Genomic DNA, 17,881 nt, shown 5'->3' with positions numbered 1-17,881 from the left:
AGAAAATGCGCTGACCACTTTTATACAAACACCTGTAGCTCTTTCAGTTCAGCTATCTCTTCCAGCTCTCTATGTAGTGACAGAAACACAATGTATTCATGTATTATTAATTAACAATTAGTCTAGTAGTGGAAGCAAAGCAGTTGTAGTATATTGTAATGTTAGTATTGAAAATATAATCTAAGCAACACAATATTCACAGCGGTAAATTAATTTGACTAATAATGTTCACTTACCAATGGTGCAATCTATGTCAGATGCACTGAAGGGGAGTCTAATTTTTCAGTGATGCAGCCTTGACAGTGTTTGCTCCATTGTCTATAGTAATACATACTTGGTGGTCCTCTCTAAGCCCCCAGGATGACAGGGCGTCCTCTAGCGCCATTACGATAGTTTGTGCTGGGTGTTCTGCGGTAAAATATGTAGTTTGCAGCCATTTTCTCTGTAAATTCCATTCTGTGCCAATTTAGTGAATAGTAAGACTTATGTATGACTACATTTCCGATGTCCTGATGCCTTTTTGATTTTCAGTAATATGGGGTCATCGACTGCTGTTTAGGAGCAGCATTACTGCGTGATGCTAGCCACATCACTCGAGGGTTCTTTGTGACATTCAGCATATTTGACTGGATGGTATTTTTTAAGGTGGTGGAAGAGGTTTATTGTATTAATCTTTATTGGGACCTTTTGGTGGCAGATCTTGCATGCTGGCTTTATTTGTGCCTGGTCTGATTTGAGGTAGCCAAACATTTGATGACGTGCCATTTCTTTGGTTTTATCAATTCCTGAGCAGTTTAAAGACTTTCCTCCTCAGCTTTACGTACCAGGACATCCTCGTTGCACGTCATATTTCCAAAACGTCTGACCATGTAGTTAATGTTTACAACATAGCTTCTTTGAGGAATGGGCAAATTTGTAAAGTGCATCATGATTGGCTGTTGTGCTGGCGTTTCGCTAAGCCTACATGCTGCCTGATAGGCCACAGTCATTGTCTGTAACAACACATTGTATTTTAAAACATTTTATGGGAAAAACAAGTCTTATTTATTTTTTATAGCCTGTGTTTATCATAGTTATCATCAAGTTTTTTTCCCTGATCAATAAAGGTCAGGTTGGGGAGCATGCACTGGTACAGCAGATTGCCGCACCCACCACTTGACGAAACTGCATGGGATCCTGGTTGGCAACCCTCAGGCAGACATGCGGTCCAGTCACATGACAATGAGGATCCTGTGAACCGGATCAGCCTCGGGGAATCGTGCCATATAGTGCTGGGCGGTATACTGGTTCATACCGAAAACCGTTTTTTATTTTTTTTATGATTTGGATTTTTCTTATACCGCAACACCGGTTTAAATTGCCTAAACGACGTTCGGAACGTGGCGCAGCGGGAAACTGTTCAAGTGGAGACCTTTTTCACTGCTACACCGCTAAACACAGATTTGTTGCACTAGGGCTCTTTTTCACTGCTACACCACCAAATAGTGGGCGGTAGTATAGGAATGCTGCGCGGTGAAAATGGACAGAGAGCCTGGAGATACTTTAGTTTTAAAAGGTCAGATGTGTAAATACTGTTTCTATACTACTGGATAATACTACAAGCCAAGTTGTACTTGTTTCATTTGTTTTCAGTACAGTGTAATGTACCTGGGTACTGTGTAATAGTGTGACGACATGTTTTCAAACCCCGTCATAAGTTATATAGCACATTAAATGCTTTGTGTTAAGTGATTCTTAAACTGACTACTTCTTGCACTAACAGGAGGCGCCGGCAGCGATCGCCGCACAGAATACATTCACTTCATGATCTTCCTTCTCTCTGAACATTTAGAATGCTAAAATAAATACTTAATATAATTTTCATGGTGAAATGCATTAAAGCATGCATTAATCGTATGGGGGCACGGCGGCGTGCCTGCCATGCATTTGCATGTTTTTCTGGTGGGTTTACTCGGCGCTTCAGTTTCCTTTCAAAGTCATGTAGGATGTGGGGTTTTGTTGTGCTATATTGACCCTGCTAGTGTATGTTTTGCTTGTATTCATCCTTTGATGTGCTGGCGACTCATTCAGAGATGGGCGCAACTCTGAATAGATAGCATAATTAAACATGTATAACGAAGATATTTTTAAAGTTCTGAACACTCCGTGGGCTAAGTTTATAACTAGTTTTAATTTCACAAAGACGTTAATCGTGTGGTGATTGGTTATGTGGAGAAAGAAAAAGGACGGATAGGAACTGGGGTTTTAGTACGTCAGATAGAGACAGCACGCGTGCAATAAAGAAAGCCCGCTCAGAAGAACATGCATTGAATTCTGTGTTCGTGTCTCCGACCACCAGATCACAAACCCAACATTTACACAATATTTAAGTTAAACCTGTGCGATAGCCATTCATACATCCAGTTTTTTGGAGCCTCGTCACACCTGCCATAAAGGTCTCTACACTGAACGTACACCTGGGGACCCCTAACTGCCAGGGAGCAGCACTACCGCCTCACTACCGTGCTTGTTTAATACCTGCTTTAATGCATTTCATCATGAAAATGATATCAAGTATTTATCTTAGCATTCTAAATTTTTAGAGAGCAGGAATACCATGAAATGAATGGATTCTGTGCGGTGATTGCTGCCTCCTCTTAGTGCATAGGAAGTCAGTTTAAGAAGCATAGTGATTAACAACTGGGTCGGGGAACACAACGCAAAGCATTTAATGTGCTGCATTAACTTATGACAGGGTTTGAGAAAATCAAGTAAATTAAACATTGATTTTAGGATGAAGTTTAGTTTATGACATTCTACTTTAATTATGAAGTAAACTATGAAAATAAAGTGGAAATGTTGACTTTAATCTTGACATAAGCGTCAAAATTAAAGTGGAAATGTCGAGAATAAAGTCAGCATGTCGACTTTATTCTTGACATATACCGGTAGTTTGTTTTTTTTCTTCCCTCTTTACTGTATTTTTTTTTCTTCACCGTGGCCCTAATGCACTTCCATAGGGCTATACCACAAATAGCATTATACAGTAAATGCAAGTTGCAGTTATTTTATTTATGTATATAGCTTAGCTTGAAGCAAGGCCCATATTAATGCAGTTTGCCTAAATGATGGTACAGTTGGTAAGGATGTCATCACAAAGTTGTACTTGTTTTGTTTTATTTTAATTTGGTGAATACTGAGTAATGCACCTGGGCTTGAAGTCTTGAAGTAATAGTGCAGCTATCAGTAATAATACTATTATTTATTTTGTTATTATTTATTAGTTTAAATATTATGCAGTTTATTGATGGTAAAGTTGTTTAAAAAGTCACTTTAATGTGTCAGTGGACAGAGATTGTTAACATTAACAGAAAGTGTAGTTGGTTCACAAAAAATATTTACTATTTATTACTTTTCTAAGACATGTTCAGTGCAATACAAGTTTTGACAAGCACCTCTGGATATTTTACTAAGTCTAAATGCCCCTTTGGATGGTTGAAAATATGTTGTCAAAATCATAGTTTAAGTTTTTGCAAAACTTGTTCAATAAAAAGGTTCTATATTTTGACTGCAACTGTCATGCAATGTGATTCCTTCTCTTCATTAGTGTCACCCCCTTGAAAACTATCACTTTATGGGGCCATGCAAATCTGTATTAATACTTGTGTGCACATTAAAATGTTTTTTTGTACAGTGTACAATTCTCATAACAGTGGAATAGGTTATTCTTAGCCAGTCTACTGCAGTAATTGCAGTGGAAAATGTGGTTAACATTCACTCATGCATGGGGAAAAAAATACCGTCCAGTACCGTAAAACCGGGATAATTTTGAAAAATACCGTGATATAGAATTTTGGTCATACCACCCACCCCTAGTGCCATATGGCCGTAGTGCCGTAACTGACTCTCTCTCTCACAATGCAGGTAATGTGCCTCACTCGGGACTATATGATCACTTACATTCTTTCACTATACGGAAGCTTATTTCATTATTTCAGACACACGATCCTTCCTTACTCCTCTCCCCTGGTGTCAGAGTCAACCCGTATGCCACTCCTTCCATCAGCTAAACATCAGGAGCACAGTCTCAGTCTGTATTTTTCTACCAGACATGCAAATTACACTGGTAATCTATTATGCAAGGTATGGCTGATAGAGCCACCAAACAAGGAGTTGGTTTACAGGCTCAGCAAGTGCTATGTCTGCCCGCGCCACCCAGAGCTTCTGTTGCCACTGCTGCTTGCGGAGCTGCTTTTATGCCAGCTTCTTCAGGTAGCTCAGAGCTGTCATTCCTGCCTCACAGTGCCAGGGTTTGCATGAGTTTTACTCGTTCTCCCTGTGTATTTACCATTAGTTGATATCATGTATATCAGTTAGTTTACTCAAACACGTTGTCCTAATTTCCTTTATTACCCCGTCCTTGGCAAGAGTGACTCATCGTTTGTTAAAAACGTTGTTAATTGGTTTGTGTCACTTCAGTCTACTCTGTCGCACCCTCTGTCTTTTACATTGTTTTTATTGTACATGCACAGAACATACCATAGAAACTGTGACATACAGGTGTCATGGCTGTTTCAAAAATCTAAGGATTTCATTAAAAATGCAATGCAGTGTAATCAGATGACTTCAGATTGATAATGAAATTCTCATGTGCTCTTTTTGCTGCATTGCTGCTTGGCCCGAATCTTGCTCAGGTAGTAACACAGAATGTAATGGGCAAAAAAGTGGGAACAAAATAATCATGTGATGTGAGTGTGCGTCTGTTATTACAGGCCATGGCAGAATATAACAATTGAAGAATGGAATTTTAGAAGCAAACGTAGGATTATGAGCAGAATACAGCTTGGCACTGGGTTCTTGTTTGGAATGTCGCAACTTCACTCAAGACAGCAACTGAGAGCAGTCAAGCAAACTGGAAATGTGTTCTTACCTGAAGAATTTAGTTCCTAGAATCTCTGATAAAGTAATTATTTCTCATTTCCTTTTGTTATCACAAGGATGCTGCATAAATGTGGAAGGCATATTTTTTTTAAATCAAAACCTTTTCTGCTTCAAAATGGCCATATTTGGTAAGTTTTAAGGCTTTTTGTATCACCTGTGGTTCCATGCACCCACTAGTCCCACTGTAAGCTGTGTGATGGCCAGCTGTCAGCTCAACCTGGCCAGGACACCCCGAGAATGATAGGATGGGGGAAGGCTGCTACTTTTGGACACTGCCACACTCAAGACACTAGATGGCAGTTCCCCTGGAGTATAACAGTGTCCCGGATTTCCACAGGGCATCCTGGGACTTGGAATTCGCTATCTCAGCCCTGTTGGGTGCAGCCTGGGGGTGCTATGGAAGGACTGAGGGAGTCATGCTTCCCTTATAGCTCAGAAGTACTGTCGAGTCATGAGGACGGAAATCCAGAAGTACTTCCGGGCTGACGAAAAACTTGAATTCTCCATCTGACCCGGAAGCGCAGGCAAATCACGTGGTAGGAAGAACAGAAGCACTTTCGGGTCAATAACTATATAAAAGACCCAGCAAGCGAGCCAGAGTTGGGTGGAGGTGGACAAAGCTTGCTGGGAGGTGGGGAGGAGAAAATAGAGAAAGATTTGTGTATTGTGCTTATTTACTTGCCTGTTTACTGTGGCTGTGGTGCTTGGGGAGCACTATAAGAGAAGAAAAGACTTAAAAATACTTCTTCGTGCTTTTAAGCTGTGTCCTGCGCATCTGTCTGTTGGGGGCAACAGCGACCCCTAGTGTTCACAGCTGCAAGATCAGACAAGGCATGTTTTAAATTTATTAAAAACGTTTCACTTTAGAACACAATTTTATGTAGCAAATCAATATATGTCACGATTGCGAAGAAATAACTTTCACTTGCTAAAGACCAAGTTTATTCTTTAATGTACAAACCCAAGCTGGGTATTAAACCAGCGTTCAGTAGCTGTGCCACTGTGGTATTCTAGATCGGGATGTATTCAGCCTGTGCTCCAGTAAAGGCCTTAAAATGATTTGCTCTGTGATGACTGCTTCATAAACCATAGTTTGTGTGTTATAGATGTTCACGGGGTGCCCTTCAAAATTCCATAAGTGGAAAATTCCTTTTTTTACCTGTTTTCTTCCTCAGTATTAGAGTTTTCACATCACATTTCACCAGAGCTTCAATTTCATGCAAGTACTCCAGAGCCCAAATAAAAACAGACATGATGTTCTGCAAACAGCATCTGTGTCTTAACCTATAGCCTCTGGCAGGACTTGGCTTTGACTCTCTTGAGTCTGTACTGAATTTTTTGTTTCCTTTTTCAAGGGTCTGGGGATGTGGTCAGGGCTGTTGTGACAGGCGTGTTAGAAATGGCCATGTTTCTCCTTCCCTCAACTCTCTTTTTCTAATCTCTATTGATTGGCTCTTTTCTGCCAACTCTTGTTCAGCTGATCAATGGCCCATAAAGCCACCATTGTGAAAGAGGATAGAAAAAGGAGGCTGTCGTCATAGGAAGAGTGATTGCAAGAGCTTGTATGGCTAGTTGATGAGATACAACTTACTGATTATCTGGTAGAGAGCCTCAATAGACTTTTAGTCAATATCTGCTTGGGTGTTACGCCATAAAGGAAACGGGCAGGCAAATAGCAAACTAATTTTGCAACTCATACAACATGATTTACTTAGACTTTCAAAATGCCTTTGACTCAGCCCCACACCAAAAACTAATTTTAAAGCTACAAGCCATTGGCATCAGAGGTAACCAACAAAACTGGATCTCGATAAGAGGATCAGTGGAGTCCCTCATGGGTCTGTCCTTGAACTGCTACTTTTTATGATTTATATTAATGTTGTTGGTTCTGACGTCACTCATAAACTTGTGAGATTTACAGATGATGCTAAAATTGGAGGGATAGCAGATGTTGGGGAGGCAGCAGAAACACTTCAAACAGACAACTTGGAAAACGCAGTGTAATGTATAACCCCAATTCCAAAAAAGTTGTGACAATATGGAAAATGTTAATGAAAATAAAAACGAGTGATTTGTAAGTTTACTTTGTATTCACGCACAAACAGTATAAAGACAAGTTATTTCATGTTTGACCTCATCATCTGCATTGTTATTTGAAGGTATACAGTGTGGACGCTAGGTGGCACTTTTTCCCCTTAAACCCAACAGACAGACACGCAGGACACAGGGTAAAAGCACCAAGAAGATATTTTAATTATTTTTTCTTCTTAAACAGTGCACTCCAAGCACCACAGCCACAATAAACAATCAAATAGCACAATTCTTTACAATAATTCCAATTCTCTCCTCCACGCCTCCCAGCAAGCTCTGTCCTACACTGCCTGACTCTGGCTCACTTGCTGGGTTCCCAGCAGTCCTTTATATAGTCCTTGACCCGGAAGGGCTTCTGTTCTTCCTCCCACGTGACTTATCAGTATTTATGGGTCAGATGGAGGACTTGAGTTTTCTTCAGCCCGGAAGTACTTTAGAGCTTCCGTCCTTGTGACTTGGGAGTACTTCCGGGCTATGGATGAAATATACAGTGGTGTGAAAAACTATTTGCCCCCTTCCTGATTTCTTATTCTTTTGCATGTTTGTCACACAAAATGTTTCTGATCATCAAACACATTTAACCATTAGTCAAATATAACACAAGTAAACACAAAATGCAGTTTGTAAATGGTGGTTTTTATTATTTAGGGAGAAAAAAAAATCCAAACCTACATGGCCCTGTGTGAAAAAGTAATTGCCCCCTGAACCTAATAACTGGTTGGGCCACCCTTAGCAGCAATAACTGCAATCAAGCGTTTGCGATAACTTGCAATGAGTCTTTTACAGCGCTCTGGAGGAATTTTGGCCCACTCATCTTTGCAAAATTGTTGTAATTCAGCTTTATTTGAGGGTTTTCTAGCATGAACCGCCTTTTTAAGGTCATGCCATAGCATCTCAATTGGATTCAGGTCAGGACTTTGACTAGGCCACTCCAAAGTCTTCATTTTGTTTTTCTTCAGCCATTCAGAGGTGGATTTGCTGGTGTGTTTTGGGTCATTGTCCTGTTGCAGCAACCAAGATCGCTTCAGCTTGAGTTGACGAACAGATGGCCGGACATTCTCCTTCAGGATTTTTTGGTAGACAGTAGAATTCATGGTTCCATCTATCACAGCAAGCCTTCCAGGTCCTGAAGCAGCAAAACAACCCCAGACCATCACACTACCACCACCATATTTTACTGTTGGTATGATGTTCTTTTTCTGAAATGCTGTGTTCCTTTTACGCCAGATGTAACGGGACATTTGCCTTCCAAAAAGTTCAACTTTTGACTCATCAGTCCACAAGGTATTTTCCCAAAAGTCTTGGCAATCATTGAGATGTTTCTTAGCAAAATTGAGACGAGCCCTAATGTTCTTTTTGCTTAACAGTGGTTTGCGTCTTGGAAATCTGCCATGCAGGCCGTTTTTGCCCAGTCTCTTTCTTATGGTGGAGTCGTGAACACTGACCTTAATTGAGGCAAGTTAGGCCTGCAGTTCTTTAGACGTTGTCCTGGGGTCTTTTGTGACCTCTCCGATGAGTCGTCTCTGCGCTCTTGGGGTAATTTTGGTCGGCCGGCCACTCCTGGGAAGGTTCACCACTGTTCCATGTTTTTGCCATTTGTGGATAATGGGTCTCACTGTGGTTCGCTGGAGTCCCAAAGCTTTAGAAATGGCTTTATAACCTTTACCAGACTGATAGATCTCAATTACTTCTGTTCTCATTTGTTCCTGAATTTCTTTGGATCTTGGCATGATGTCTATCTTTTGAGGTGCTTTTGGTCTACTTCTCTGTGTCAGGCAGCTCCTATTTAAGTGATTTCTTGATTGAAACAGGTGTGGCAGTAATCAGGCCTGGGGGTGGCTACGGAAATTGAACTCAGGTGTGATACACCACAGTTAGGTTATTTTTTAACAAGGGGGCAATTACTTTTTCACACAGGGCCATGTAGGTTTGGATTTTTTTTCTCCCTAAATAATAAACACCATCATTTAAAAACTGCATTTTGTGTTTACTTGTGTTATATTTGACTAATGGTTAAATGTGTTTGATGATCAGAAACATTTTGTGTGACAAACATGCAAAAGAATACGAAATCAGGTAGGGGGCAAATAGTTTTTCACACCACTGTAACTCCTCCTCTTGCAACCTCTCCTGGTGGCACCCACGGTACCCAGCAGGGCTCTGTGGTATTACACTAAATGTCCCATATTGCCCTGTGGGAATCTGGAGCACTGCTGCAGTCCAGGGGAGTTGCCATCTAGCGTTTTGGGGGAGTCAGTGTCCTTGAAAGGCTGCCTTCCCCCATCCTTCTATTGCAGGGGCATCCTGGTCGTCTCTTATAACAGTAATCCTTCCATAATGTTTGGGACAAAGACCCTTTTTTCCTTGATTTACTCCTTTGCTCCACAGTTTATAATTATAAATTGCAGACTTTCATTTAAGGAGATTTGCATACATTTCAGTCACACCATATAGAAATGACAACACATTTTCCACATGGTTCCCCCATTTCAGGGCACCATAATGTTTGGGATGGTGGGGGAGGATGCCGGTCAGGCCTGGTAGGCCTAAACGTGTTGTGAGGGTCTGCTGGGAACGTCTGGCAGAGCCCCCTGTCAGAAGTAGCTTCAACTCCCACCTACGGCAGAACTTCAACCACGTCCAGAGGGAGGTGGGGGACATTGAGTCCGATTGGGCCATGTTCCGTGCCTCTATTGTTGAGGCGGCTGACCGGAGCTGTGGCCGTAAGGTGGTCGGTGCCTGTTGTGGCGGCAATCCCCGAACCCGTTGGTGGACACCGGCGGTGAGGGATGCCGTCAAGCTGAAGAAGGAGTCCTACCAGTCCCTTTTGTCCTGTGGGACTCTGGAGGCAGCTGATAGGTACTGGCAGGCCAAGCAGAATGCGGCTTCGGTGGTTGCTGAGGCAAAAACTCGGGCATGGGAGGAGTTTGGGGAGGCCATGGAGAACGACTTTCAGATGGCTTCGAGGAGATTCTGGTCCACTGTCCGGCGTCTAAGGAGGGGGAAGCAGTGCAGTGTCAACACTGTGTATGGTGGGGATGGTGCGCTGCTGACCTCGACTCGGGACGTTGTGGTCGGTGGGGGGGAGTACTTCGAAGACCTCCTCAATCCCACTAACATGCCTTCTAATGAGGAAGCAGAGCCTGGGGACTCGGAGGTGGGCTCCCCCATCTCTGGGACTGAGGTCACCGAGGTGGTCAACAAACTCCTTGGTGGCAGGGCCCCGGGGGTGGATGAGATACGCCCGGAGTTCTTCAAGGCTCTGGATGTTGTAGGACTGTCTTGGTTGACACGTCTCTGCAACATCGCATGGACATCAGGGACAGTGCCTCTGGATTGGCAGACCGGGGTGGTGGTCCCCCTCTTTAAGAAGGGGGACCGGAGGGTGTGTTCCAACTACAGAGGGATCACACTCCTCAGCCTCCCTGGAAAAGTCTTTTCGGGGTTCTGGAGAGGAGGGTCCGTCGGATAGTCGAACCTCGGATTCAAGAGGAATAGTGTGGTTTTCATCCTGGTCGCGGAACAGTGGACCAGCTCTACACCCTTAGCAGAGTCCTGGAGGGTGCATGGGAGTTCGCCCAACCAGTCTACATGTGTTTTGTGGACTTGGAAAAGGCGTTCGACCATGTCCCTCGGGGAATCCTGTGGGGGGTGCTCCGGGAGTATGGTGTACCGGACCCCCTAATTAGTGCTGTTCGGTCCCTGTACGATCGGTGTCAGAGCTTGGTCCGCATTGCCGGCAGTAAGTCGAACCCGTTTCCAGTGAGAGTTGGACTCCGCCAGGGCTGCCCTTTGTCACCGATTCTGTTCATAACTTTTATGGACAGAATTTCTAGGCGCAGCCAGGGCGTTGAGGGGGTCCGGTTTGGTGGGCTCAGGATTGGGTCACTGCTTTTTGCAGATGATGTTGTCCTGTTTGCTTCATCAGGCCGTGATCTTCAGCTCTCTCTGGATCGGTTCGCCGCCGAGTGTGAAGCGGCTGGGATGAGAATCAGCACCTCCAAATCTGAGACCATGGTCCTCAGCCGGAAGAGAGTGGAGTGCCCTCTCAGGGTTGGGAGCGAGATCCTGCCTCAAGTGGAAGAGTTCAAGTATCTCGGGGTCTTGTTCACGAGTGAGGGAAGAATTGAGCGTGAGATCGACAGGTGGATCGGTGTGGCGTCTGCAGTGATGAGGGCTCTGCATCGGTCTGTCGTGGTGAAAAAGGAGCTGAGCCGTAAGGCAAAGCTCTGAATTTACCAGTTGGTCTATGTTCCTACCCTCACCTATGGTCATGAGCTATGGGTAGTGACCAAAAGAGCGAGATTGTGAATACAAGTGGCTGAAATGAGTTTCCTCCGCAGGGTGTCTGGGCTTTCCCTTTAAGACAAGGTGAGAAGCTCAGTCATCCGGGAGGGGCTCAGAGTAGAGCCGCTGCTCCTCCTCATCGAGAGGAGTCAGATGAGGTGGCTTGGGCATCTGATCAGGATGCCTCCTGGACGCCTCCCCTTTGAGGTGTTCCGGGCACGTCCAACTGGGAGGAGGCCCCGGGGAAGACCCAGGACATGCTGGACGGACTATGTCTCCTGGCTGGCCTGGGAACGCCTCGGGATTCTCCCGGAAGAGCTAGAAGAAGTGGCCGGGGAGAGGAAAGTCTGGGTATCTCTGCTCAAGCTGCTGCCCCCGCGACCCGACCTCGGATAAGCAGAAGAGGATGGATGGATGGATAATGTTTGGGATGATTGCCGTCACAGGTGTTTATAATTCCTCAGGTGTGTTTCGTGGCTTCATAAGATGCCTCAGCTTGCTTCTACCATTGAGAGTCTATAGTTGTTATTGTTCAACATGAAGACAAGAGCTGTGCCAAAAAAAACATTATGATGCTGAAAAACAAGAATAAAACCATTAGATACAGATCAGTAAAACCTTATGATGACCTCATTCAACTGTGGATGTGCCAGAGATGACTATCCGCAGAAGAATCCATGAACAGAAATACAGAGGCTTGGATAAAGGTCTTGCAGACAGACGAAACAAAGGTAAACCTTCATCAGAGTGATGTCAAAGTGTGGAGACAAAGAGGGACTGCCCAAGATCCAAAGCAGACCACCTTATCTATTAAACATGGTGCTGGGGGTGTTATGGCTTGGGCATGTATGGCTGCCATGGGTATTGACACACTTATCCTCATTGATGATGGAACTGCTGACAGCAGTGGCACAATGAATTCTGAGGTATGGAGAAACATCTGTTCTGCTCAAGTTCCAGGAAATGCCTCCAAACTCATTGGACTAGATAGATAGATAGATAGATAGATAGATAGATAGATAGATAGATAGATAGATAGATAGATAGATAGATAGATAGATAGATAGACAGACAGTAACGTTGTATAATGTTAAAGTTTACTCCCCCGGGTGGAATTAAAGAGTCGCATAGTGTGGGGGACTATGCTTCCTCCTACAAGGTAATGATCACAAACACACTGTCAGGCCACACAGGAGTTTTCCAAAGCTAAAAGAAATGGAAAATTTTTGAATGGCCAAGCCAGTCACCCGATTTAAATCCTATTGAACAGGCCTTCCATATGAAGATTTAAAAAAAAAAAAACTTAAGGGGACAAGCCCATGAAACAAGCAGGAACTAAAGATGGCTGCATGAGAGGCTTGGGAGAGCATCACCAGAAAAGACCCTCAGCACCTGCTGATGTCTGTAAATCACAGACTTCAAGCAGTCATTGCATGCAGCGGATCATCACCAAAGGACTAAACGTGATGGCTTTAACAAACCTACCATTGCTGTGTCACAAACATTATGGTGCCCTGAAATTAGGGGACCATCTAGAAAAAATGTTGTCATTTCTATATGGTGTGACCAAAATGTATTCAAATTCCCTTAAATGAAAGTCTGCAATATGCACTTGACTCACGTCTGAACTGTTTGTGATTTTAAACTATGGAACAGAGGGCACTGTACATTTCTTCTGAAACTGATGACTGCAACATATTCCAAAAAAGTTGTGACAGGAGTAGTTTTGGGCTGATAACAATGTGACAAGTTGAAATAACTTGGTGATGTTAACAAGGTGATGCTGTCGTGTTCTAGTACGTAATGAGTCTCCAAAAAAAAGGCCTAGTCCTTCAAGAGCAACAATGGGTCGTGGCTCACCAATTTTCCTATAGATATGTCAATTAATAGTCCAGCCCTTTGAGAACAACATTCCCCAAAGACAATTCGGGAGGGTTTTGGGCATTTCTTCCTCTACAGTGCAGAATATAATTAAGAGACTCAAGGAATTCGGTCAGATTTCAGTGTCTTAAAAACTGTCACACATCTATAATGTACATCAGGATATTAGCTTGGTCATAATTTGTCAGGGCGGCACGGTGGCGCAGTGGGTAGCGCTGCTGCCTCGCAGTTGGGAGATCTGGGGACCTGGGTTCGATTCCCGGGTCCTCCCTGCGTGGAGTTTGCATGTTCTCCCCGTGTCTGCGTGGGTTTCCTCCGGGGGCTCCGGTTTCCTCCCACAGTCCAAAGACATGCAGGTTAGGTGGATTGGCGATTCTAAATTGGCCCTAGTGTGTGCTTGGTGTGTGGGTGTGTTTGTGTGTGTCCTGCGGTGGGTTGGCACCCTGCCCAGGATTGTTTCCTGCCTTGTGCCCTGTGTTGGCTGGGATTGGCTCCAGCAGACCCCCGTGACCCTGTGTTCGGATTCAGCGGGTTGGAAAATGGATGGATGGATAATTTGTCAGTCAACACCATTTGCTGTTGCATCTGCAGATGCCAGTTAAAGATTTTACTATGCAAAACAGAAGCTTTACAGCAACACTGGTCCAGAAGTGGCACCGATTTCTCTGGGCTCAGTCTCATCAGAGATGGAAAGTAATACAGTGGAATCATGTTTTATGGTCATGTGAGTCAACATTACAAATAGTTTTTGGAAAAAAACTGCCATTGTGTCTCCATGCCAAAGATGAAAAGAACCATCCAAGCTGTTAGAAATGTCAGGTCCAAAATCTAGTGTCTGTCATGGTATGAGGGTGTGCCAATGCCCATGGCATGGGTAACTTGCATATCTGTGAGGGCACCATTAATGCAGAAACATATGTGCAAATTTTGGTGAAAAACGTGCTGCCATCTCAGATGCCGTCTTTTCCAGGAACGCCCCATTTTCCAGCAGGACAACACCAAGTAACATTATATCCACTTTACATGGTGGCATAAGCAGGCAATGAGGATACAACATTGGCCTGCCTACAGTCCTGACCTGTGTGGTCACATTATGAAAAGGCAAAATACAACAACAAAGATCCCATACAATCGTGCAGCTGAAGACCTAATGGATATATGAGGGTAAATTCTGCTTGTTAAACTGAACCAAAATGGGTCTTCAGTGACCAGTATTTAGAAAAACAAATGGTGGTGTCACACAGTGGGCAACACTTGACTGTCTTCACTTTTTTTTGAAGTGTGTTGCAGTCATCAGATGTGGCACAAGTATTTAGTTTCAAAAAACAATTACATTCACAAAGTGAAACATCCAGTGATGTCTTATTGTATTTAATGTTAAGCAGTTTAGCAGTACACTACCTGCACATCCACTCCATGAATAGGTGTAGTGATAGTTAGGGGGAACCACTGAGCCCCAAAACCTGAACACAACCAACACAAAAACAGTCACTGCTTCAAAACAGAGAGAGGTTTTTATTATAAAAATACTTCATAAAGGTTTCTTCAAAGGTTATAGAAGCATAATTATAAACAAATCTCTCTTCTGTTCTGTTCTCTTCTGTTCTGTTCTGTTCTGTTCTGTTCTGTTCTCTTCTCTTCTCTTCTCTTCTCTTCTCTTCTCTTCTCTTCTCTTCTCTTCTCTCTCCGTCCACCTCCCTTCAGTGGGTGATGCCTTCCTTTCACCCATCTCTGACTTCACTGGAGGAGGCTGGATAGCTTCCTTTTCTGTCTGACTCAGCAAGTACCTCTAGTGCTAGGGCATAGAAGTGGAAGAAGTAGATCGTGAATCCCCACAGCACCCCCTATCGGCATCCATAGGTCCCAGCAGGGCTGACTTATGGCACTGCAACTCCCATCATGCCCTGCGTCTATCCACATGATTACTAAGGTCCTGGGATGCTGCCATCTAGTGGATAGGGGATAAATACATTTCAGAATAGGAGCCTTCCTCCACTGCTCCTTTGTTTTGTCCGCCCAACTGGGTAAACGTCCCATACCCATGGTATGCCAGATAATCCTGCCTGGCACTTACAGTATGTAGTCTCGCAGTACTCCATGCCTGATTCAGTTTATACTTGCGTACACATTTTTGCGTATGGTATAGTACATGATATGGTTTGTGTGCGCGCGTGTGTGTTTAGTGTTAGCAGTCGGTAAGTGTGTTTGGGTGGCATTGTGGCTTTAGTCACATGACCTGTTTTAGATACGATTGACCGGAGATCAGACTCTGCAGGTGGGACTGAGTGTTCACCAGTTTAGATTTCATTAAAGAATGTGGGTAATGCTTGGTCGTTTTCTGACACGATTATAACGTGAGCAGGTTTCTGGGCTATGGGTGATTACTTCATGCAATGAGAGAGCGTGTGTCCTTTGATCTGGTTTAGTTTTGAGGTTAACGTGACATTTAACGTGACCAACTCCATACCATCAAGTGAGTTTACTCTGCCATTCAGTCATTCATGGTGATCATTTGATAACTGTGTGCATCCTGTCTCTGTGTCCGGGTCATGTCTCTGTTTTCCCACTTTGCAGTGTAAAGCCTTTGTATATATGATATTTTACAAACCTGTTACCCCCCCGAGCCCCTTGTGGATATGGCATCCTCGTGTGGTTTGTAATGCAGACCGCTGATTGGCATCTTGGTGTGTGGGTGACGCCCATAAGCTAGATACCTGCCTCGTCTCTTCTGCTATTGTCTCCACTGCTCCTCAGCACAGAGGGGAAGGCATGCAGAGAGCAGGCGGATGGTGCTCCGCCCCCAAGTGCGGTGAGAGACTGTTTACCAGGCTCTATGCAAATGAGCCTTCTCCTTAGCAGCCGCCTGGTTGGCTGGCTTCCTGCCGAGGCCCTCTCTCTGGCTCTCAGTAGACACGGCGTTTGCTGGCGTCTGTGAAAGGCGGGGTGAATTGGGGAGGGTGGGGGGGTGGAAGAGAGAGAGAGAGAGAGAGCGAGCGAGCGAGCGGCTGTGAAAGCAGGCAGCTGTCCACACCGGCACCTTGCACACGCAAACACTCAATGTACACACACACAGAAAGCTGCCCTCTTCTGTCCTCTGCACCCCTTCCACAGTCTTGGCCTTCCTCTGCAAACCTCAAAGTTGTCGTGGCGTCTTGTCAGCTTCGTCGGAGAACAGAAACATCTGAGTGACCAAGCAGCAGCAGCAGTCTATCACCACACCTTGGAAGCCAGCGATGTGCAGCTTTTATTTTAAAGCCGGAGATGTGCGATTTGAGGGGTGAGACTGGCAGAGAAGCGGCTGGCAGCATCGCTCAGGTGGGAGGAATCTGAACTTGGGGCTCTCACAGGATGTGTTCTTCTCTGTGAGCACCGCCACCTGGGTGTGGCATCCTAAACTCTTGCAGCAGGAGCATTTCCTGGATGGACCACAGCATCAGCTCAGCTTGTGTGGGGGTTTCCATGAGTTTGGGGGAATGTGGTATGGGTTATCTTTCGTGCTAAGGGGCTCCTAGTGAGGGCAGTCCATTGCCTGGATTTTGCTTATTCCTTCTCCTTTTGTTTCCTTGCCTCCTGCCCATGGGCACCCGCTGCATCAGCAGACGGCTCCGGAAGACGTGCTGCTACTCAGGCAGGAGGAGAAGTGAATGAAGAAGATGCTTTTGGATCCCGGCTTCTTTTACATTATGTGATAGCCATTACACCCCGTTTGTGTGTGGACATCAGCAAAGGCTTTTCAGAGTGACTCTCTGTCCCCCCAGCCTGGACCAGATTTCAGCCTGCGATTGTCTACCCCTAATGGCATTAAGTTCCCGAGTCAGGTGACGAGACTTGGGGCTCTAAGCCCAGATTGTGTGCCCAGGGACATGGACGACTCCAGCATCTTGAGAAGAAGGGGACTGCAGGTAAGAGAGGCTGTGGGACAAGTCGGGTAATTTAAATGGAGCTTGGTGAACTTTTGCGAATGTGCCACGGCGTTGAAGGTGACCAGAGGTTTACCATTTGAAAAGTTCAGGCGAGAAGGGCCATTTAGATCAATTTCTGAGGCTCACTCTGCGTTTTGGTTTAAAGCAGTTGAGTATTGTGGGAACGTGGTGTGTCATTGCCCCTTCCTCAGTGTGGATGGATTCACACATTTCTTGCGAGTTGTCTCCATCCAGATCTTATCCCTGCAGTCATGTGGCGCTCTATGTTTCATCCAGAGCACTTCAGCTTTGTTTATTTCTGGTGGCAGCGTAGCACACACACTCCCTCAGAGGTGTGTTGACATGCTCTTCCCGATTGTCTCTGTCATGTTCCTGTCCCTTTTCCCGTGAATGGTCTCTTTGCTTGTTCTGTGTGAGATCGCCGTTTGTCCCTTGTCTCTGTCCACAGTACTTTTCTAAGACAGTTTGACTATTTCGACTTGTGTGACGGACTCTTGTTTCTTAACTCTGCTCGGCACTTGTCCCATATGTACTTTGATTCCACTCTTACACATTTTGTTTCTGCCTTGCACACACTTTTCTTTGTTTCTGCCATGCACTCGTCCCCGAGGCAGTGTGCTACCCCTTTGCATCACGTGTCTCTGTCCAGCCTATGCCCTTGTGGCAGTCAGACTTCACCTGCACTTATCCCCAACTGCACACTTGAGCTAACTCTGCCTTCCGAGAAGACTGCCGGTTGACGAGAGGCCTTTTATAATCCTCTGATTACTCAAATCAGT

General features: G+C 44.7%; 1 protein-coding gene across 3 annotated transcripts in view; it reads left to right on the top strand.

Annotated features, from left to right (window-relative positions):
• The window catches only part of mast2 (microtubule associated serine/threonine kinase 2), a 484,826-nt gene that overhangs the window by 168,372 nt on the left and 298,573 nt on the right, over positions 1 to 17,881 (top strand). Inside the window, exon 1 of one of the 3 annotated variants that reach the window (XM_051932696.1) lies at positions 16,174 to 17,081. The exons of the other annotated variants lie outside the window; for them this stretch is intronic. Within the exon in view, the coding sequence (XP_051788656.1) occupies positions 17,043 to 17,081 (39 nt within the window). The 5' untranslated portion in view covers positions 16,174 to 17,042. Of the gene's footprint in view, positions 1 to 16,173; positions 17,082 to 17,881 lie in introns of those variants that run through there. 3 annotated transcript variants of the gene reach the window in all.

This window comes from Erpetoichthys calabaricus, chromosome 10 (genome assembly GCF_900747795.2).
Source record: "Erpetoichthys calabaricus chromosome 10, fErpCal1.3, whole genome shotgun sequence".
Classification (NCBI taxonomy): domain Eukaryota; kingdom Metazoa; phylum Chordata; class Cladistia; order Polypteriformes; family Polypteridae; genus Erpetoichthys; species Erpetoichthys calabaricus.
The sequence above is the reverse complement of the archived record's forward strand: the minus strand, read 5'-3'. Positions and strand labels throughout refer to the sequence as shown.